General features: G+C 40.7%; 2 protein-coding genes across 6 annotated transcripts in view; both read right to left on the bottom strand.

Moving 5' to 3' along the window:
- Naa15-16 (N-alpha-acetyltransferase 15/16) overlaps positions 1-3788 on the bottom strand; it is a 35580-nt gene extending 31792 nt beyond the window's left edge. Inside the window, exons 1-4 of the mRNA XM_011299549.1 lie at positions 2970-3788; positions 1948-2295; positions 630-1760; positions 215-428 (exon numbers count right to left, since the gene is read on the bottom strand). Of these exons, the coding sequence (XP_011297851.1) occupies positions 215-428; positions 630-1760; positions 1948-2295; positions 2970-3026 (1750 nt within the window). The 5' untranslated portion in view covers positions 3027-3788. The remainder of the gene's footprint in view (positions 1-214; positions 429-629; positions 1761-1947; positions 2296-2969) is intronic.
- A 2312-nt stretch (positions 3789-6100) lies between these two features.
- The window catches only part of kug (kugelei), a 178158-nt gene continuing 161293 nt past the window's right edge, over positions 6101-22965 (bottom strand). For 2 of the 5 annotated variants that reach the window (XM_011299469.1, XM_011299488.1), the window contains 11 exons: positions 20949-21101; positions 18531-20873; positions 18243-18414; positions 17634-17858; positions 17451-17474; positions 16313-16549; positions 9880-15824; positions 9226-9559; positions 8409-8549; positions 8031-8177; positions 6101-7381 (listed from right to left, as the gene is read on the bottom strand). In XM_011299469.1, coding sequence (XP_011297771.1) covers positions 6834-7381; positions 8031-8177; positions 8409-8549; positions 9226-9559; positions 9880-15824; positions 16313-16549; positions 17451-17474; positions 17634-17858; positions 18243-18414; positions 18531-20873; positions 20949-21101 — 10269 coding nt within the window. In that variant the 3' untranslated portion in view covers positions 6101-6833. The remainder of the gene's footprint in view (positions 7382-8030; positions 8178-8408; positions 8550-9225; positions 9560-9879; positions 15825-16312; positions 16550-17450; positions 17475-17633; positions 17859-18242; positions 18415-18530; positions 20874-20948; positions 21102-22965) is intronic. The other 3 variants (XM_011299479.1, XM_011299504.1, XM_011299497.1) reach the window with 2 other exon arrangements.

The following is a 22965-nucleotide window of genomic DNA, read 5'->3' as shown; positions in this document are numbered from 1 at the left end:
AACGAAGAGGTAATGGGTTTCAACTCGAGTTTCCAAATATTCAATTTTTGGAGAAAAATCTCGGAATATAAAAGAGATGCAGCGATTATGTTCTAGCTGTCGTAGATTGAGAAATAGTTTTTTCAAAGTTCGAGTGAGAAAATGTCGACTTTTTTCCGTTTGGCTCTTCGGTACTGATTTCAATTCGGAAATAGAATAATTAAATGAGACTCACCAGTGTCGATTTCCTGGATCTGCGTGGGGTCGGGCAGGGGATTGTCGTGGAGCCGGAGGTACACTTCTATTGCACATTTTGCAGCCTTGAAGTAGAATGGATGGGAGCGAAGAACGTCCTCTAACCTCAGGAGTCCAACGTACGAACGAAGAGTCATTTTTCTCATGCAGTATGTGTGAAAGTCAAATTGATCTTCGATAATTTCCGAAAAATGCTGAAACAAAAAGCAAAGAGAAAATTAATAGAATTAATAATGATAAAATAATCACATATCAAAATATTCCAAGAGACTGAAAATCTTTCGACAATTCAATAAAAAAAATTGTTCAAGTCAATACAGTAATCATTCCTCAATTAAAAATTTCCCCAAAGATTTTATAAAGAAATTGAATGTAAATTGAATGGTCAAACTTACTCTGTCGACTTCATGACATTTCTTGAGTGCATCCCCATATTTGCCCAATCTCTGATAAGCATTGGCAGCCTCAGTCTGTATCCACATGCACTGCATCTCGTTAAGATTCTCCATAGGCTGGACCCCTTCCCTCGTGAATTTTCCACACGTTTCCTCAGCCTCCTTAATCAAATTAGCACGTAGCATATACTTGGCACACTTGGAATTAATATATCGATCGGCAGTGTCAAGCTCCTGTGCCTCATCCAGCCATTTGTAGGCATCCTGAACATTGCCAGCATGTTTATAAATGCGTCCTTTGGTAACAAAAAGTTCAATGAGAGTGGGTGTGTGGGATAAAGCAGCATCAATCTCATGGAGTGCCTTCTCAGGATCCCCAAGATAATCATAATGCTGAGCAAGATAATAGTATGTCCAGAGTAAAGCTGACGCTGGCTCACGTGGATTTTCCTTTTCTGCATCATTGAAATGCCCATGATTTTTCAATGCATCTCTGTACTCTAGCAACAGTGACTGTATTGTGTCGACCTTTTGCTGATCCTTGTAAAGCGATCGTAAATTAACGAACAAGGGTGGCACACCTTTGTGCAAACCCCTTCGTAAATATTGATCAACTAATTTCTTGAACTGTTCACCACTGGCATAATTCAACTGCAGTCTCCTGGGTGCAAGGGCACGTGGAAACAATTCCTCGTATCTTTGGAGCATCTCCAGAGTATCCTCGGGCTTTTCATGCTGCTCAGCCTCCGCCAGTTTGGCATAATAAGTCGTGTTCTCAGGATTTATCGTCAGGAGATCCTTATACACCTGGACAGCCTCAGGATACTGGGAGAGCTCCAGACGAAGTTTACCATAGGTCTCCTTCACCGTTATTTTGTCACATATTTGATCGTTGTATTTATCCAAGTGCTTGAGAGCTGCTTCGCTGTCACCAGACTCCTGGATCACCAGATTTTGGTACAGGAGGAGCTCACTGTGCTCGTAGTCGTAACAGATCATCGGGGAGTCACGAAAGGTGTCTAGGATCTTCAGAGCTGTCTCGTAATCCTTCAGGAGGTGGTAGGATATCGCGAAGCCGATCCACGAGGCTCTCTGGGTGGGTCTGAGCATGAATAATTGGTATCTTGTGTCCTGAAATTGATGGGAAGATTGCAGTTATATAATTGGCTATCGATAAGTCCCTCAACATTTTCACTTGGGATCAATATTTATTTAGATAAATCGATAAATCAAAGTAATTATTTAATTTCAATTATTTTAGTGAATCACTTCACTGCTGAAGTGAAGCCTTTGAGGTAGGTAAATATTATAGAATAACCTTGTATCCATCAAGATCTCTCATTTGTATTTGCAGCAACGACAGATCCCGTAGGATCTGTAAATTATCCTTATCCCACTTGAGTGCATTACGGTAGCACTTGATGGCCTCGTCGTACTTTTTATCCGATCTCTGGAGCAATCCATAGACGTGCCAACAAACGTGTGATTGTAGATCATTTCTCAAACCCCTGCGTACATGATCGTAAGCCTCTTCTTTCCTACCTAGGCAATTGAGGGTGAGTCCCTTCATCGCCAGGGTCTCTCCATGCTCCGCGAATTTTGGATTCGACAGAATCTGCTTCGCAAATTTCAACCCATTTTTGTACTGTTTGTGCTCGTAGCATCTCTGCAAACGAACCGTAATTAGTACTCAATTCTGTTCTAAAGTGAGGGATTGAAAGGTTAGGTGCAGGGATTATCCATCAATCCTCCAATAATTGAAAAAAACATCAGGTGTTATTGCATCCTCCCCACGAAATTCTCATTCCTACTTGATTGATCATTGCAACTACCCAATTATTATCAATAATCACTTATTAAATGAATGAAATTCGCTGAAGATTAGGACATTGAGGCTAGGTTATAGGAGCGAGAGTGATTCCCACAAAATTCTACAACAATTTTCCGTCCTCAATTCGTTTATCCTCATCCAAAATGAGGTGATTTCAGGTGTAATAAAAAGACATAAACATGTAAAAACATTGCAACAACTTTGTAAAGTTGATAACAGAATAGCTGAACGTGATACACCAATCGTAAAACGAAATTTCATGAGAAAAAGAGAAATGATTAAGGTTAAGAACAGAAAACCGTAGGATCGCTGATGATTCAATAGACGATATCATCTTCATTGTCGAATGAATGAATAATTATAAACTCTCGCATTATAAATTGACAATCATACAAATGCTTCATCATGAGGCCTTCAGATATGCCCTGAACACCGGGATTTTCATAATGGTGTTGGAGAGAGTGGGGTGATGTGTAAAAACATGTATTTTCATTGGCTTGGTTACTCACCAAAATTCGCTTAAACAATGCATTCTCTTTTGGTGGCAATGGATTGCTCGATGGCATTTTTCACACTAATGTACAATAATTCAACGATTGAGGGTGAATACACTGTTTCGTAAAAACACCCGCGACTATTGAATCACTGTAGAAACACTCAATTCGTTTTTTTTATTAAATGTTTCAACCCACAGAAAACCTCGTGGCCACTGAACGCGATGAAGTCGATCACTTCGATCACGTGATCATTTCCAACTACCACACACTAGCAAAATATCGAATAGGTGATTTCGAGGGTTGGTTGTGTTCCGCCCAATTCCGCCGGAAGTCGGGGGGCTTCACTGTTGCCCGGCAAAATGTTTGATTGAATTTTCACCGAATTATCTCACTATTTGTCCGGAATTTTCCAATTTTTTGTCGACTTCTTTCTTTGGCATTCTCGTTTACTCTTTCGTTGGGGAGGGGCTTTCTAGGGCTTCCTGACGTGTCGTTTTTCCAAGAGGGGAGACAATCGTGGACTTTTACGGTGTCCCATCTACCTCGGCATAACCTTACATGAAATCCCGGTTATTTTTTATTTTTTTTCGTTCCAAATGGTCGATTTATCTCTGTTATTGCGTGATTGTCAGTGTTCTGGGTGCGATAATTTCATTAGAGAAGAATTATTTGGGGGTAACTTGTGGTTTTTTGGGAATTACGTAATAATAACAGTTTTACGCAACATTTTTTTGCGGACGCTATTCACCGAATTGTGGACACGTTTCCATGGAGCGGCGCACCGACGAATGGAAGGAAGGGATGCTGTCATTGGTCGAAAGAGGAGACATTTTCGCGTGGGAATCTGAGGATCATTTGAATTTCGTGGAGGGCTTGGTTGAATTGTAGTACAAATTTATTATGAAATTATTATTATAAATTTTTTTTTATATTATATAGTTCTTTATTATAACATTTCGAATTTTCACATTTCAGTGAATACCTCTCCCATTTTCATGCTCCCCTGATACTTTTCAAAAAATTTCGAATTTTCAAATTTCAGTGAATACCTGCTCGATTTTCATGCTCCCCTGATAATTTTATAAAAATTTTGAATTTTCAAATTTCAGTGAATACCTCCTCGATTTTCATGCTGCCCTGATACTTTTCAAAAAATTTCCAATTTTTCAATTTCAGTGAATACCAATTTCGTAATAGAGAAAATAATATTTACGCTGTCGACTGTCACCCTCTGACAGCGGGACTGTTACTGAGGCAGTGACCGAGTCGCCTGACGGGCAGACACCCCAGCATTGCGTGTGGCGCCCTCTCTCTCTTGGTTGTAGTACTACGATGCCGCTGATGTCACTCAAACCCCCAGAACTGAGCCTGTGCCACCAATGGGTAAGAAATCGTAAAACCTGATTTAGAATTAAAATAAGAATTTATTTTATTTCTTTTTCAATTTTTACTGGTCCTGAGGGGATCATCAGGCACCCGGGGAATGTATTGCATTGGCTTGTTGTATGAAAAATTCGATTTTGGTTAACATCAAATTTTCTCTCAAGTTCATAGAAAAACAGAATATAGGCAAGATTCACTTGTTTTTATTACAATAGACTGATATTGTACAAATCGTTTTAGAGCCTTAATAAACAACGAAATTTCACTGACATTTTCAATGTTCTGGATCCACCTTCCATTCCCATTTATTCTCCTCATCATCGATATGTATCCTATGTTCAGGTCTATCTCGGAATGATTAATAGGAGTATTCAGTAGTTGTACCCATTTTTGTTGCCATTCATTTCCGTAATCTAGTGACTTTATGATAAATACAATTCATGAGGTGATAGATCAAGTCGACGCACAAAAAATAATGATTCATGGAGCTGAGAGTACATGATTTGTCACAACAGTGAAAACGATGAAAATGAAAAGCATCGACTCGGTATTATTCACGAATATGAGGCACATTAACTTATGCCCCGGAAGTGAAATGATTCTGAAGACTTATTCTCTTTTCATATTTTGTTATAAAAAGCTCACTCAAGATGTAATAATTATTACACACGTTTTACCAAGTTATTCATATAATTTTCATCAATTCGACCGAGCAATGAATTTTTATCAAAGTGCAGACAGACTTCGATACAATAATCGGTTTTTCAATTAAATAAAAACTATACAACGCTCTCACCACGACATTCTAATATAGAATAAATTATCTAGGTCTTCAATTGTATCGACAATTGCTGCGTCACTCTGCAAAATCCGTTAGAGAGGCACGGCCATTCATTTTATTCATCCACCTTCGCACTATTAACATCGCTACATCATAATCTTGTTTACCACCTGTCCTCTACATTGGTCAACGTAAAAATTCACCCTGCGTATTCTTATGATTAATTTTAATGCGTTTTTCACAATTATGCATCTCTCCAGCAGCCATTAGAGTTCAGCTATTATTTCTACGGAGTAGAAACATAAAATGCTATTGATAAAAATATGTATGAAACCGCATACACTCGTCTCTCTCGAATGAGAATGAAAATTAAAGCTGCCTCTAGAAAATAATTACTTCTACACTTACGTTAAATTATATCTCAATAAAAAAGGGCATCTGAACAATTGTAATCTACGTAATCGATAGATTGCTATTACTTTATGGCATTTAAAAAATTGGCTTTTCAAAGTAGAAGTTCTCTCCATCAGATCATGCAATGATTTTTAAATCAAGGGAATAATTACAATGCAGTCTTATAGAAAAGTACATTATTCAATGATTTTTCCACGTACAACGATGATTAATAAAAAAATAATAATAAACTCACTGGCAGTTAGAGATATTAACGATGAAAATAGAGATTGGAAGGAACTCATTGTCAATTTGACAGGAATACAGTGTTATTATTAAATGTTTCATGATATTTAGATTTTTGCCCTTTTTATTATAATATATAAAACCTTGCAATACCTCAACGCTTTACGATTACTATTATGATACAAGTTATATTTAGTTTTCATCTTCAATAATCGTATAAACATTATTATCATCACAGTAAAAATATTTTCATTTATTCTCATTATTTATATCTTTCAAACTATTAACTCGTGTTTAACGCACACAGCGGGTGCGTTTTATTTCACTTATGGTTTTGTCCTTTTTATTATATATTCAAGTTATAAGCATCAACTACACTATAAATAATCCACTCTGTTATTGGTAAACGTTTAAGTAGTCCATCGGTTCATTTACACGTAATCCAAAATAATGTCAAGTTAATAGTTAGCAAAAATACAATCAAAGTTACATATGTACTGATTTCTGTTGCACTGGAATTGCCGTATTCACTTTGCTTGAAGTTCATCGAAAGAAACAACTACAGAAGAATAAATTACCAATAGTTATCCTAAACAATAGTCATTGGTCTATGGACTTTTTCCTTTAAATATCCACGAATTGAAGAGTCTCATAAGTAGCCGAATCCACTGTCAAAAATGTTCCCCTGAAATTTCCCACAATTCTCTGAAAACTCAAAATCTTTTTTCGGCATACACGATCTTCGGAAAATTCAGTACAAATATTTTCAACAGTGTACGCAAAATTTTTCCCTTTTAAGTACGTATCGGTACTAGTAATTATTCTCATAATTTCGAAAAAAAATGCACAGAAAGAAGAAACCACAATTTGGATATTAATCGGCAGTAGATTGAGTAGTTTTCAATAATTCAGTCTCTCACAAAATAGCTGCCCAGCAATAATAATTCTACTTTACAATAATTACCCAACTCGATATTTACAAAATTGCATATTAACGAATACAATTTCTCACAAATGATCGCCTTGATGTAATGAACGATGTTTAGAAAATTTCTACGAAACCCCAGCAATCGTCACACAGATGTCTGTGTAACTCCATTGCCTGATAACCATATCCGTCCATTGCTCTTCTGGTCATTAATCTCATACTCAGAGTCATCAATTTCACAGAGATTTGTGGACAGATCGCTGTTGCTGGTGCCACCGCCTAGCAGTGAATTTCTCTCCTCGAGTGTTGTTATGACCGAGCCCATCTCATCTGTCTCATCGCCTTTGCATCTGTTACGTCTTATACTTGGAAAACCGTAAGGCACTACGTCATCTTCTTCCTCGTCAGATTCCAGTGTACTAAGGCGGCCATTGAGCGGATTCATCTCGTTCTCTGTGTCCGTGTGAATATTGTAATGCGGTAAATATGAGTTTGGATGCCTGAGGTAGCTCTCTGTATCCTTATATTTGTATTCACCCTCACCACCGCTGTCCAGGGGATTTAATCGTTGTGTTTCAGGGCAGTGATAGTGTTCAGAAAATTCTGTACCGCACTCAGAGTCACCGATGTATTCAGACTCCTGGTCTTCGTTGAGAGTTGAAATGTCACGGATGGGATCTACTGGGCCATGCACTGCGGCAAAACAAATTATAAAGACTTAGTCTCTTAGGGCCATCTTTTAAACCTCTCTTTAATATTTTTATGCGAATGAATGAAAATAGGAAATTCATTGAGGAATTAAAAAAAAAAATAAAGACGTATGCTGATAATAATTAAAAATGGCACATTAAATGGGTTGGCTTGGGGTTACGGGATTGATTTATCCTAGGGCTGAATTGAATATATTTTTGTTTTTATCGAAAATTTAGAGAGAAAATGAAATTTAATCCCATTTAAATGCAGAGGCAAAAACGGATTGTTTCAGTTTTATTACATTCCCGAATCGATTTTTACAAACTACGGCAGATGATATTTTATAGATATTCATCAAAAACTGAATGCATCTTTTTTACTGCAGAGGGGAAATTATTTCACTTTATGTCACTGGTATAGATAAATATCTTTACTCCAACAAAATTAACGTCGAGGGTCGCAAAATTCAAAATTTTTTTAACGTTAAAAATATGGTTCGTCCCTCGGCCGAGAATAATTTCTATCCGATGATTAAAAATAAACCCATGGAATGAATAGATCAGTTGTGAAAAGTTCAGTTCTATATTTCTATCTGATCACTGAAAAAATAAATAAATGTAAAAAAGTAGAATGAATAAATGCCACTCACTTGACGGTAACTGATGAGTGTTGGACTCGTTACTCTCATTGCTGTGGAAGCTGGACGAGTCAGGAACTTCGCTGCCAGGTACCTCTGTAATATTAGGAAGAGGATTCTGACTCGGCCTGACCCAGTCTGAGCAGTCCCAGTGATACCCTAGAACCCAAGAAATTACGCATGGCAGACAAGGGCCAAAAAAATTCACCAAATAAAAAATACAAAGAGAGATTGCACAGCAGTCAGTTGAGTAAAGAGTGACAGTGAAAAAAAAAAAAATTCACAGTATTTATCCAGGCAAAGCCACCGGTATTGCGCAAAGGTACAAAAGCCCATTCTATTCTCCTCGATCGTGTATTTCCAAGCATTTTTCAGCTTGGGGCCACTTACCACCGACTATAGGCGGATCATCCTCAACAGACGATAGGGATGCTACGGAGGTGCCACCCCCATGAGGTATCCTCCGTGTGGAATTTAGTAGAAGTCCTCCAGTGGTCAGCTCTGGTACCACTGGGCTCGCTCGTTTCAGGTCTGTTAGTACACACACGACACCTAATTGTTAATAATTTACTTCTTGCCACACCCAGGCACATAAGATCAAATAGATCAGTAGCGCAGTGGTAAGCCAGACGTGACGAAATTACCATTTTTATTAGTTATCGATTTATGAAATAATTACGGATTTCAGGTAAAAACGCTGAGAGATTTTTTTATCGCCGCTTAAATTTCCGAGGGATAAATTAATTTATATTTCCTGCGAAAATCAATATAATACCGAAGATGGAAAGATCACTTATATTCTCGTTCTATTCTTCCCCTTTTCAGTATTGCATTGATGTTGACCTGTTTTATAAATTTAATTAACAATACAAAAAGTTTAAAAGGTTTTCACCTGAAATTGACAATTTTTGGGACAAATCGAATAACTCATGAGAATGTTAATTCTGACTCATATCTTTTTACGACTTCGCCGCTGAAATAATGTCATAAAAAAAATGTCATGTTCTGACTTGAGAAATAATGCGAGGTGAACGAATGACATTTTCATCAGAATGAAATGAAAGTGAAATGAGAAGCTACGACCGATGCATGCCGCAAGCAAAATTAAAAAGTATAATAAGAAGCCGCGTATTCAAGAGAAATTAATCGATAATATTGATTAGTATAACGTTTGTTTCTCTCATGTTTTTGTCATCACTCTACTTACCATTTTTAATTTTAGCCGTATCGGTGATAAACGACGCAAGTTGCATCTGCTCCTGCCACGAGGGCTTGTGAAGGCTATCCGTATCACTTCCAGTTGCATTTCCACCCACTGGATTAGCAAGTGTAAGGGTCGGATTGGGCACTGGGGTACTTCGATTGAGATTTCTCAAATAATCAGGGGGAAAATTTTCTAACTCATCCCCAGCGCTCCCATAACTACGCAGTGTATCGAGATTATTAAGTGCCACCGCTGCTGAATTGCTGTACGCCGTTGGCTCGTTGTTGGAGCTTGGGGTATAGGATGCGGGTCTGGGAGGGCATTGGGGAGGTTCTCTCTGCAAAAATATTTAAAAAAAACCCAAATCACACAAACTCCATAATCATATCATTAGCGAAGTTATAAAGTCAAGTAAATCGAATTATCCATTTTTCACAATTTATCAATTACTTCGACTTATCTCACTTTATCACTTCCCTATCGATATAAACCCAACTAAACTCAAAACGATCTCTGATAAACTCGACAAAAGCAAATTAAAATCTGCAACTAAAATGATTTTTGCAGCATCTGCGCCAATGATTCTGGAAGAGTGTCATGCTCGAAACAATTCTAAACACGTAATGAGAGATAAAATCGAATAAATCGAATCATTACCTGTATAACTTCCAAATTGCTCAACTTGGAGCTCCTCTTGAATTCGTGATCGTTAGTCCTCGCTGAATTCAAAACAATTTGTTTTCTCGTCTCATTATTGATATTATTAGTCCTTGCCCTAGTCCTCTTATTCCTGATTCTCCTGCAGGTAACGAAGACGATAATAATGAAGGTATTGGCAGCCAGAGCAACGCCAATCCACATGAGCTGCTCCCCAGTGATATTAAAGTGCTCAGAGATGCTTGAGCTCGAGAAAACCGAGCTGAGACAATTAACTCCCGTGACATTGGGTGGACACAAACACCTGTAACTTCCAATTTCATTGACACAAGTGCCCCCATTAGTGCAGGGGTTATTCTCGCACTCGTCTATATCAGTTTCACAACGTTCGCCAGTGAATGCGTGACATTTGCAAATAGGTCCATTGTTTCCCTCCTCACATATTCCCCCATGAATACAGGGATTTGGACTGCAGTACCTGCCAAATTCACAGCGTTTTCCCGTCAAACTGGGGCCAATGCAATCACAGGAGTAATCACCACCTTCCAGTGGTTTACACCGTCCCCCGTACAGACAGGGAGATGAGGCGCAAGGATCAGTATCGATTTCACAAGCGAGACCATTAAATCTCCCATGACACTGGCACTCGTAGTTATCTCCATCGGTCTCCCTGCAGGTGCCTCCATTTTGACAGGGCTGAGAGCCGCATGCACCAGGTGGAACGAGAATTGTTGCTGAATCACAACTGAATTCAACATTGGCAAAACGTTTGAGAACAGCAACACTGCTTGCACCACTCATGTGCATCGGCACAGGAACTTTGGAAATCTTGACGTCGTCCATGCAGCCCACGAAGCCCCTCTGGACGTCCTCAAATCCAAGGATCGACGGATGCTTGCGCACCTCGGCCCCCAGGTACAAGTCATCAGATTGTAAATTGAGAATATCATTGATACCAGGAGCAGAACCGTGGGCCACATGTTTTCCATCGACAGTGAGTCTCGCTGAATTGCTCTCACGTTCCAATTGAATCTCGTGCCACTGTCCATCGCTGACGAAGACACTGCTGACCCTGACGAGGCCCTCCCCACTCCCCAGGTCGAATTTGTACTGAACTGCGCCATTCACGACCTCCAGGATGTTGTAATCAATTTTTCCAGAGGCGTACATGAGGTTTCCAGTGGGCTGGACTGTTCTGATCCTCAAGGACAGACTGAGTCTGTCCTCGATCGTCTGTCTGACCTGAGCTTTATCGATTTTATAGCGGGCATAACTCTTTCCACTGAAGGATATGGGATACCTGGGGACGTAGCACGACCCTTCATGGCACTTGGACATATCTGTCTCGCAGGTGGGACCGGCGAAGCCCTCGGGGCAGAGGCAGGAGTAACCCTGAGGCGATGAATCAGGCACGCAGACCTTGAATGCCTGACAGGGGTCTCCCGCGCACTCGTTGACAACGATCTGACAGTGATCCCCTGCGTAGCCCTCCTTGCAGGTGCATTCGAGCTTGTGCTTATGTTTTGGAGACACAAAGCTCATCACATCGCTGGAGATCGGTATTATCTGGCTCTGATCGAGGATTATCTTCTCGTGGCACTCACCGTATACACACTGGCCCTTACTGCATTTAAATCTTACAATTTCCTCTACCACGAGTTTCGTCGACTCTTCGAGCTCCTCGATGTGCTGATTGAGGGCCTCACGAATGCTCTCGGAGGTGTAGAATCCAGGCCCACCCAACAGTGGATTCGACTTGCGAACTGAGAAGAGCAGATCGAGATCGTTGTGGATTGCCTGGCGCACCATTCGCGATTTAATGATGTTAACATTGTCGTCGGTGGATGCCTGCACACCGATGATAACGATGTCCTTCAAGCGGCAGTTCATAGCGTGACGAACCGTCCTCAGGAAACCCTTCCGGTGGCTGAAGATAAAGTCCTCGGGGCTCACCTCCCTGAACCTGATGATAACTGAATTGTCGAGCATCTCCTGGGAGACGAGTTCAACGTCAACTTTGACGACAGCATGGGAGTAAAATTTTCCGTCACTTACGGTGACATTCACTCGATACTCTCCGACATCGGGCATAGGCAGTACTTTGAGTGTTCCATCGTCCTTGTCAATCTGGAAAAGATCGGCATTGCTGGCCGACGCAACGAGACCATAATGCAGGCTATCGTATTGATCTCTATCACTGGCATGTACTCGTCCGATAATTCCACCAGGATATTCATCAGCGTAGGAATTTATTACGATCTCTAGGGGTGTTATAACCGGTGGATACTGAGACTCTTCAATGATCTTCACTAAAACCCACGCATCCGAGTATAACGGTTGACTGCCATTATCAAACACCCTTATGTGCAGTAAATATCGATCCTTAACTCGGCTATTAAATTTCATAGCGGTCCTCAGGGTGCCATCCTGCTCGAGTCTGAAAGCATTCCCTTCATTGCCAGATCGAAAATCAAATGTATAAGGCTCGGCATTGGGTGCAATATCAGCATCCGTAACGGTGAATTTTAAAACATGATGATTTAGCTGTTTGTCCTCCTGCACGACTGCTGTGTAATTAAGTTCGCTGAACACCGGTGGATTGTCATTAGCGTCGGTAATCTCGATATTAACGACGACCGACGTCTCGAGAGTGGGTTGGCCTCCATCCCTGGCGTGCACCTCGAGATCGTAACTGGGAATCCCCTCTCTATCCAATTCCGCCGAGACTGTTATAACCCCAGTGCGTTTATCAATTTTGAATTGTTTCAGTCGATCCCCCCTTTGAATCGAGTAAGACACATTACCATTTTCATTGCTGTCGAGATCGTGAGCCGAGACTCTAGTAACTTCGTCACCAACTTTGGCGTCTTCTCTGATCGCAGCACGGTACGACAGTTGATTGAAATTCGGGGGATTGTCGTTGCAATCAGTCACAGTTATATTGACTGTTGCGTAGTTACGGAGTGGTGGTATACCACCGTCGATGGCTTGAATCGTCAAGAAATAGTCACGAGCTCTCTCGTAGTCCAACTGTTCGGCGATGGAAATGATGCCAGTGTTGTTGTCTATAAGAAACTTTTTATGCTCGTTCCCACCAACTATTGAGTAGTAGACCATAGCGTTGACACCAGTATCTTTGGAAATGGCCACGACCCTTGCCACTTCGGTGCCAACCTGATCGATTTCAGGAACACTAGCGAAGTAGAATTTGGTGACAAACTCCGGGGGATTGTCGTTTATGTCTTGAACGTTGACAATGAGTGTTGCTGTGCTGAAGAGTTGGGGTGTACCCTGATCCACTGCCTTCACTGTCAGATTGTACATCTCCTTGGTCTCTCTGTCCAGGGGTTTAGCCAGTGTGACGATGCCGCTGTCAGAGGTGATGATAAAATGACCGTCAGCTGAATCTACAAATTCGTATCTCACTTTTCTGTTTATACCGATGTCGTCGTCGGTTGCGTGAACTTTAGTAACGAGTGTACCAACTTTGACATCTTCAGGAAGAGCTGTGCTGTAGGAAGACATTGTGAATCGCGGTGCATTATCGTTGAGATCAGAGACTATGATTTCTAACTGCGAGGAGCACTCCCAATACGATTTGTCACGGTCTTGTACGTGAGCTGTGAGAGAGTACTTGGACTGCGTCTCCCTGTCCAATTGTCCGATGGTCTTCAGCACCCCAGTATCTTTATCCAGTGAGAACTTGTCGTTATGATTTCCGTTGTTGTCGTCAGTCAGATAGAATCGAAGTTTTGCATTGGACTCGTCGTCGTAATCAGTGGCGAGAACCGTCAGCACGTAAGTCCCCGGGTGTGATCCCTCGGAGAGGATCTCCCTGTACCTGTACCTCAGACAATACGGTGGATTGTCATTGACATCCAGCACTTGCACAGTAACTTTAGTATCGAATACGAATTTCCCATCAGTCCCCACGACATTCAATTCGTACCTGTCGATAGTCTCTCTATCGAGAGCCTTCGCCACGTAAACTTCACCAGTGGCTCTCACTTGAAACTGCGACCTTGGATCTCCACCGGTGATGTAAAATTCGACGGGGGTCATCAGATCGATATCCTTGTCCACAGTGACAAGTTTAACAACGACAGTACCTGGAAGTGCGTCTTCCTTCACCGTTGCCTCGTACCTGTCATTCACAAAAGCTGGAGAATTATCATTGTAATCCTTCAATTTAACGTGCACAGATGTCCTGGCGAAGTGTTTAGGATTGCCATTATCAGTGGCAACAACCTGGAACTTGAACTCTGGTTGCTTCTCCTTGTCGAGTTGAACGAGGGTTGAAATCCATCCAGTATAGGCATCGACTGTGAAGACATTCGCCAATTCACCAATATCTGTCCCGAAGGAGTACCTCACCTCCCCGTTGTTGCCTAAATCCTCGTCGTGGGCTATGACTTTGAGGATCGATGTCCCTTCCTCAATGTTCTCAGCGAGTGTTACCGTGTACGGATTGCTCTCAAACTTTGGTGCATGATCGTTCTCATCGAGCACTTGGAGTGATATCTCAGCCAATGCTGTTAACGGAGGACTAGAATCTGTCTCAGCAAGAACAGCAATCAAATGATTGTCTTTTAATTCTCGATCTAGATTTCGGATTAGAGTTATTTGTCCCTGTTTGTTGATGGCGAACGCCTGGGTCTGATCGTCACCAGAGAGAATTCTGTAGTTCACAGTGTTATTGGTTATTGTTTTGAGGCGAGTGATGGGGGTGCCTACCGGTGAGGACTCCGAGACGAAGAACTTGTCCTCTTTCCACTCAAAGAGGGGTGGAGTGTCCGAAGGGCTCATCACGTAGACGCTGAAGGGCACATCTGCGTGGTGGGGTGCCACTCCCTTATCAGTGGCTCGAATGAAGAATTCAAACAGTTGATTTTGAAGTGGAGCTGCATTTTTTAATAGAAAGACCGCACCAGTATCTGGATCCACACCGAACAGCTTTTTCATTTCTGAATTTTGTGGCTCGTATATCGAGTACTCGATCATCGACGACTCTTCATCGTCCAAGTCGTACGCCTTCACCTTGGCGAAGGGAATGTTCTTAGTTGTGTTGCTGTGAACAGATGTCTTGTACTCGCGCAAAAGAAAGACAGGAGGATTGTCATTCTCATCTCCAACTTTTACCCTGACGATTACGAAGCCAGATCGACCGCCATCGTCAGTCGCCATCACAGGTATTTCATGGAACTTTTTCGACTCCCTGTCCAGTTTCTTCTTCGTTACAATTTCCCCTGTAACTCGATTGATATCAAATATGTCTCGCATGAGTGCCGAGGGAATGGAGTATACGACGTGGCCATAATCACCGAAATCCTCATCCGTGGCGAAAACCGTGGTGACTAGTCGCCCTGGCAGCTGATTCTCCATGACAGTAACTTCGATCAGGGGATTAGGAAATTTAGGGTTGTGCCTGTTTGCAGGGAGAATTTCAATTTTGACACGCGTGAAACTCGTGTAAACACCGTCAGTCACCGAGACATTAAGCATTGTTAATTTTTGATCTCCAAAGTTCTGCATGTTGATTAGTGTTATGATGCCGGTTGACTGGTCGATACTGTAAGTTTGCTGATCATTACCACCGACAATTGTGTACGTCAGCTTTTCGTCAACGAAATCTGGATCACTCGCCGTCACAACTGTCACAAATTGGCCCCGCTCTGCATCCTCCGACAGGGAACACGTGTACGATGGCTGCTCGAATTTCGGTGGATTGTCGTTCATGTCGATGACAGTGATCCAGACATGGGCTGTACTTGAGAGAGAGGGAATCCCCCGGTCGGTTGCAATTACCGTGAAGTGGTGAGAATCGTGGCTCTCGTGGTCCAACGATCTCTTTAAGAGGAGAACACCCTCCTTCGGATCGATGTGAAATAGATCACTGCTGTTTAATGTATCGTTTTGAATCGCGTAAACCACCTCCTGATTGATGCCTAGAATTTCAAATTGCCAGGATTTCATTTCACGGACCCCGGGTAAATTCCGAGAGATAAATTAATTCGTATAGAATCTCGCGCTTTTAATACTTTAAAATATTTTATTATTATTGACGACGCAGATATAGACGAAATCAATGAATGATTGATTAAAAAATTCATTTTGCTTCACGATAATTTTTTTCTTTACTCCCTAACTGTTTTTCGCATATATTCGATGTACAGGCAATAATGAAACTAGCGCACGAGTTTTTCATACGCGAAACCACCGACCAGTCGATTTTGTTTGATTACAAAAAAAAAAAGGAATGAAAAGTCCGGCCAAAAATTTGTCATCCCCCGCAGATCCCGCGGTATTTATCGAAAATTGGGCAATAGTAGAGATCAATTTCAGACGATTTACGGTTCGTCCAGAATTTTTCTAATGAATTTTTTCTCGTGGACGGTCAATGTGTCATTAATCCGCGTAAATTTTCATATCTTACCTGTGTCGTTGTCCCTCGTACTGACAGTGAGAATTGAAGTGCCAAAGGGTGCTGCCTCAGAGACTGATATGTTGTAGGAGTCTTGCGTAAACTCCGGTGGGCAATCATTGACATCCTGAACGAGAATACTGACAAGTACCTCGGCGTAAACACCCGATACACTGTCGGTAGCACGTACCGTAAGCTCGTACTGTTTCTTCTGCTCGTAATCCAACTCGTCCACGACGTAGATAGTGCCTATTTCGGAGATTGAAGAAAAATAAAAAAAAAGGATATTGTGAGCCGAAAAAGGTAAGCAGTGAATGACCATTGAATTGTCGGAGCTTTCGTTTATTTTCAATGCACTAATGAATGCAAATGTGAATATATTTTTACCATCGAATATGGATGAAAAGGAGAGTGGATATATGTACGGTGCATTTTGTAGAAACAAAGAGATTTTGGTGAATGGAATGGATGTACATGAGTGCTCAAATATCTCGTGTTTACACACTCGAATAAAAACTATAAAATTGCATGAAATTTCCATGCATTGATCAATTGAAGCGACCATTTGAAACCACAAAAGCTGCAAGTACCCCTAGGGCTGGTCATTTAATGGAATAAATTGGCAAAAATGGAATAACGGATATTTAATCCCCATTTCAATGGGCTATCAGTGGCATGCATCATAATGGATGAATATCTACCAAAATATTAGTATCGCTGATGGGTGTTAATGAGGATGGTTCAAAACAATAAAATAGCGTGCCTGATAAAAATAAAAAAATAACTAAAAAAATATTCTTTTCACTTTGATAAATCAAACGAAACGAATAAAATCAGTACCAAGTGATAAAATTTGTCGACTGCGGATGGAAACGATCAAGAACTTTTTTGGTTCATTGAATTTTCGATTGAAGGTATTTTATTACTTTTGACAATGAGCGAAAAAACGACTCATCATTAAAAAAATTGGCAATCGAATATTTTTGGTGCCTAAGTAAATTTTCGTAATGGAGAGTAATTTTTTTTCTCAATGTATCACTGAATACTGGTACTGGAATAATATGTGCGTAATGAATGGCGTCAGCTAAAAAAATATACAGCAACACATATAGCAGGCTGATTTAACGAGTCTGTTGTTTTTTATACTCACAGGGACCATTGTTATTGTCGGGGGCTGCGAAACAGGTAGATACAACAATACTTTAATTTCGAAACTTCTCAATAAAGCTTTTTTCTGTCTTGGGTGGGGTTGGGCTGGGGTGGATAAGAACTTGAGGACAGGGAAATACTATCTCATTTAATCCGTACACTGAGCGCACATTATCAGACTCACCCGTGTTAAAGTTGAGGGCAAACTCCTCAAAGTCGTTGCCCTTGGTGATACTGTAGATGAGTTTGCGATCGAGATCAGATTTGGCTTGAATTGACAGTGAGAGTGGTGTGTCAACCTCGATATTCTCAAAGACGTCGTCGGTGTAGAACTGTTTGTCGAATGTTGGCATGGACCGATCAATCACTTTAACATTGACTGGTACTTCGATTGAACAGGGTGTCAGACCTTCAATGAAATCGGAGAAACGTCGAATGACAAGGGGGAAGATAATGCCTCCATTAAAGAGAATGAGAAATCTGAAGGAGCGATGGGATTGAGAAAAATTTTATTCTTCACCAAAACGTCACTTCCTCAATTCTGAACATGAGCGTTCATTTTTCACCCAAAACTCGATTCACAAATGAAATTCATTGAATTCATAGTACTATCATATTCTGCTCTTGGGAATTTAATTTATTAACCACTTGATTTTTTTAAATTCTCTTCTGCAATCCACGACTCACACGAGAAAAAAAAAAGAATATAAAAAACGTAAAGCTTTTTTTGACTTATTCTATTAAATTTCTTTAAGCGTGGAATGCAGAGGGTGTAAATTTATCGCTGACTTACCCCCGTCATACGCAGCTATAGTCAACTGATACTCCCTGTTGTGGCCCTCGAGATTCTGTTTCAGTGATATTTCGCCAGTTTTCCGTGACACCTTGAAGAGCTCCCCATGACCCTTTTTCAGCTCGTACCTCACTTCCCCATTGTCCCCGCTATCCATATCGATTGCATGGACCTGCTCACCCCAAGTTTTATTAGTAAAGTTTCAAAGGAAAAGAGAAAGACATTGAATAACGCCACATGAATAAATATTGAACGCCAAAAATAGACAGATACGTTAAAATCCCTTACCTTCGTGATAACACTGCCTTTTTGCGCATCGACCGAGACAACCGCATAGTACGGTAGATTGACGAACATGGGGCAATTGTCGTTAATGTCGAGAATAGTAACATTTACAATAGCATGAGCAACCCTGGGTTTTTCTCGTTCCAATGCATGACTCTTGGCCTCGACAATAAGCTCGTAATGATGAGTTGTTTCTCTGTCAAAACGTTTGCCAGTTGTTCGTATAGCCCCCGACGTTCTACCAATTTCAAACATATCAGTTGGATTGAGAATGCTGAAGATTATATGCTCGTTCAATGCTGAACCGAGTACATTAACAACAGCAACAGTCATTATCTTGGTGGAATTCTCCTCAATGGATCCCTCGTAAATTTCACGCTGAAACACAAGCCCCGAGTTTTCCGACTGCTCCACCTTGACTGAGACCTGTGCAACACCCGAGTATTTATCATCTGAGACACGTACATGAAGAAGATAAAATTTTTTCATTCTGTCAGGCTCGTTGACAGTGACAACACCAGTCTGAGAATCAATTTCGAAGGTTTGATTCTTGTTACCATCGATAATGTCGTATCTGAGGGGCTCCTTGGTACTGTCTGGATCGATGGCATTCACTTGGAGGACTTTGACATTCCTGTACGTCGGGAGTAGAACAGTTGCAGTGTAATTGGTCTGTGAAAATTTGGGTGGACAGTCGTTGACATCAGTGACAGCAATCATCACTCTAGCAGTGGTTTCCGATGATAATTTTGGTTTACCCAGATCAGATACTTTAACGTGAAACTGAAAATTGGGAATAGTCTCGTGGTCGAGCATCATTATCGTCCTGATAGCACCAGTACTCGAGTCAATGTGAAAATATTTTCTGGGTAGATCCTCAACTATATCGTAACTGAGTAGAGCATTCAATTCCGAGTCAGCGTCTTCGGCTTTAATAACCAAGGGAGAGCTCGAATTAGTCAGTACGAGTGATCCAATACTGGCGCCTTCACTAATCTCCCCATTGTAAATTGCCTGAAGGAACTTGGGTGGGTTATCATTTCGGTCCAAAACATGAACAATAACGCTGCACATAGCTGTTGCACCTGCCATATTGGTCGCAGAAATAGTGAGATTGTAGAACCTAATCTTCTCGTAATCCAATCGATTCTTCGTGGTTATAACCCCAGTGCTGGGATTCACGAAGAACATGTCGTCCCTGTTGCCATTCGTTATCTCAAACTGTAACGACGATGTACTCCTAGCTTCAACGTGTTTAACATAAGTACCAGTCTGTTGATTCTCATAAATTTCAGCTGCGAGCTCGCGCTGTAAAAATCTCGGTGGTGCATTGTCAGCCATCGTAACAACAACATCAACAGGCACAGTATTGGTCAGAGGTGGTGATCCATGATCGGTTGCTTTAACCAATAAAATATATTCAGCAGTGACACCGAGATCCAGATCACGTGCCACTCTCACTATACCCAAATCAGGATCAATCAAAAATACATTACCAACATTTCCCGATGTAATGGAATACGTGATTCTGGCATTGTCACCTCTGTCACGATCAATAGCACAGATCTGTACAACAGCAGTGCCAATCGGCGATGTCTCGTAAACTTTGCCCTGAATTATTTCATTTATAAACTCGGGTACATGATCATTGTGATCGTGAACAGAAACAATAACTCGGGCATAATTTCTTTTAGCCGGAGTCCCCTGATCCCTCACCATAACAGTCAGTATGTGCACCTCAATTGTTTCACGATCCAAATAATCATTGAGGGTAATAGTACCGGTTATCGAGTCAACGTGAAATATCTCGAGAGATTGTTGATTCTGCGCTGCATGAAGACTGTAAAACACCTTCTTATCCTCATCTCTGTCAGTAGCGTGCAACTGGAGTACCCTCTCACCCTTCTCAACATTCTCCGATATCTCAACTCTGTACGTACTCTCCGAGAACTCAGGGCGATGATCATTTATGTCAATCACTGTTACGAATAACTGAGTTTTCGTTGTGAATACACCATCGGTCACGGATATCGTCAGGTTGTAAAAATTCTCCGTCTCCCAGTCGAGTTTTCTAGCTAATAATACGTTTCCATTGTCACGACCTATGAAAAATTCATCTCTCTCGTCGCCATCGACGATGTCGTACCACAGGGTATCACCGTCTTTATCAGTTGCCTGCACCAGGGCAACGAGAAAACCAACTTCATCGCTCTCCGTCATTGCAGCTGTTTGATTGTTTGTCTTGAAGACTGGGGCGTACACCGAGTCGTTGGGAGCCTCGACAACCTGGACTGAGACTCGGGTCTGATGACTCCTCTGTGGTTCACCGTTGTCAGCTGCTCGTATCTTGGGGAGTAAGTCATCATTCAGTACAAAGAAAAAAGAAAATGAGAGCTTAATGGCTGGATTTTTGTGGTTTACCAGCATCTCGTACTCCTGTCCAACTTCGAAGCTCTTCTGGGAGTACACCATTCCCGTTGTTGGGTGAATCCGGAATTTTCCCTTGTTCCTACCCCCCTTGATACTGTATGTTATCCTACCGTTGTCACCCACGTCTCTGTCATTGGCGAGTACCTGTCACAAGACATTATTGTTGCGAAAAATATTGAGGGAGTTGTCGCTGAATTCTGTCATTAGTGGAGTTATCGAAGTGATAAATTCTTTTGTCAATCGTAACAATTGCGTAAACTGCTCATATATCGTTCTATCCTCACACTGCGAGAGTTATTATTTCAACGGAAGGATTAATTTATGAGGAGTTTGCACGATTATTAAAATTGTAAAGAATAAATCTCCTCTAAGCCCTGATTGTCAAAAGTAATTGTTTCTCACACTTATCGTGGAAATTGAATTATTCGTCCGGATCCACTTAATCACAGAATGCGAGTTAGTGATATAATAGAGTTAGATATCATAATTGTTAATCAATGAGTCATTCATTAAAAGCCGCTCTTTTCACCTGTATTTAAAATAAAATTCCATAGTGTGTTCCATATATATCAAGCATTGCATTCTCATTCAGCATGCTCTTTCAGCATTAAAAGATAAATTGAGAGCCGGAGGTTCTCTCACTCGCAGAGAGAAATATCAGCAATAAAATGGCGTAACAATTCCGTTAAATTTCCCTGAACAACATTTAACTTGGAAGTTACGAGAATGATACGTCATTTTTATTGAATATTTCTCGTCGTGCTGACATGGAGCAAAATGGTCTGCAAGGTAGATTTAAAATTGATCCTAATATAAAAAGGAGAAACTAAAAAAAACATCGATATGTCGAAAATATCTCGATATATCGGAATATCTCGAAATTATCGAAGATGCGTAAGACTGAATCCGTCGTTCTGAAGGCGCTTCCGGCGTCGTGGCCGTGGCTGAAATCATTCTTTCCGGTCTGGACGTCGAGAAGAACGTTGCGACGCTTTTCCATTTTGGCAACAAACGATTAGTAAAGTGCATCACTGAACAATTATGACATCATCGAATATTAAATATACTTCGAGTAAAGCCATTGAACACTTCAATGTGGGGGCTACTCTCATGTAAGTATTTTTAGAGAATATTTATCCTGTACATTTGAATCATTCTAACCTAATTTCAGTAACACGTGCTATTCAAGAAATAAAATTTCAATTTTTTCAGGAGAATAACTGGATATGTAGACTGCATCGAGGGATTAAAAGAATTACCTAAATCGGCTTCAAAATGGATTTACAAATGCATCGTCAATAATAATGATGGTAAAAGGGTTCGCATTCTCTTTTGGGGGGATAGTGCGTTGAGATACAATAAGGAGATCGCAATGTATCAGGTACGGTAATTTCATTTACGTGATTTTTATGCAATGCTAATGCAATTTTACGTGGTTTTCTTAAATCAATCATAGTCGATTGGTCCACGTTATTTTTCGGCAGATGTTTTAAATTTAATGTAAAAATCGTCGCGTAGGGAAATTTGATGAACCTCGACACTTCTAAATTTTTTGAAAATAATAATTAAACTTATAAATTAAAAACAAAAATAGGAGAGAATGGGGAAACGGAATTACTTCATTTGTTAATATCCTGGGATTGGCAGAGTAAAATTGAATTACTTTTTTTTTATTTTAAAGTTCAAACACAAAGCTTCAACATGAAAAAAAATCAATTACAATAAATGGCAATTAGAAAAAAAAATTGTTCATTTTTTATGTTCTTATTCAATTGACATCAATTCAAACGATATTTCGATGAAAATGATGTCCTTTATTTCTACAGATTATTAAGATTAGTGGTGGTACGATCAAATTGGCTAATCCAACGTATCGCAGATCCGGGGACACCGTCAGTGATAAAGAATTTCAATTTGGATGTGCAAGTACTCTAGAAGTTTTGGGTATGTTCAACATTTCTAAAAACGCTGACGGGGCAATAAAGAAGACAATAACGTATCGGCCCAT

This window comes from Fopius arisanus, unplaced genomic scaffold, assembly GCF_000806365.1.
Source record: "Fopius arisanus strain USDA-PBARC FA_bdor unplaced genomic scaffold, ASM80636v1 scaffold00001, whole genome shotgun sequence".
Classification (NCBI taxonomy): domain Eukaryota; kingdom Metazoa; phylum Arthropoda; class Insecta; order Hymenoptera; family Braconidae; genus Fopius; species Fopius arisanus.
This window is presented reverse-complemented; position numbering and strand designations above follow the sequence as displayed.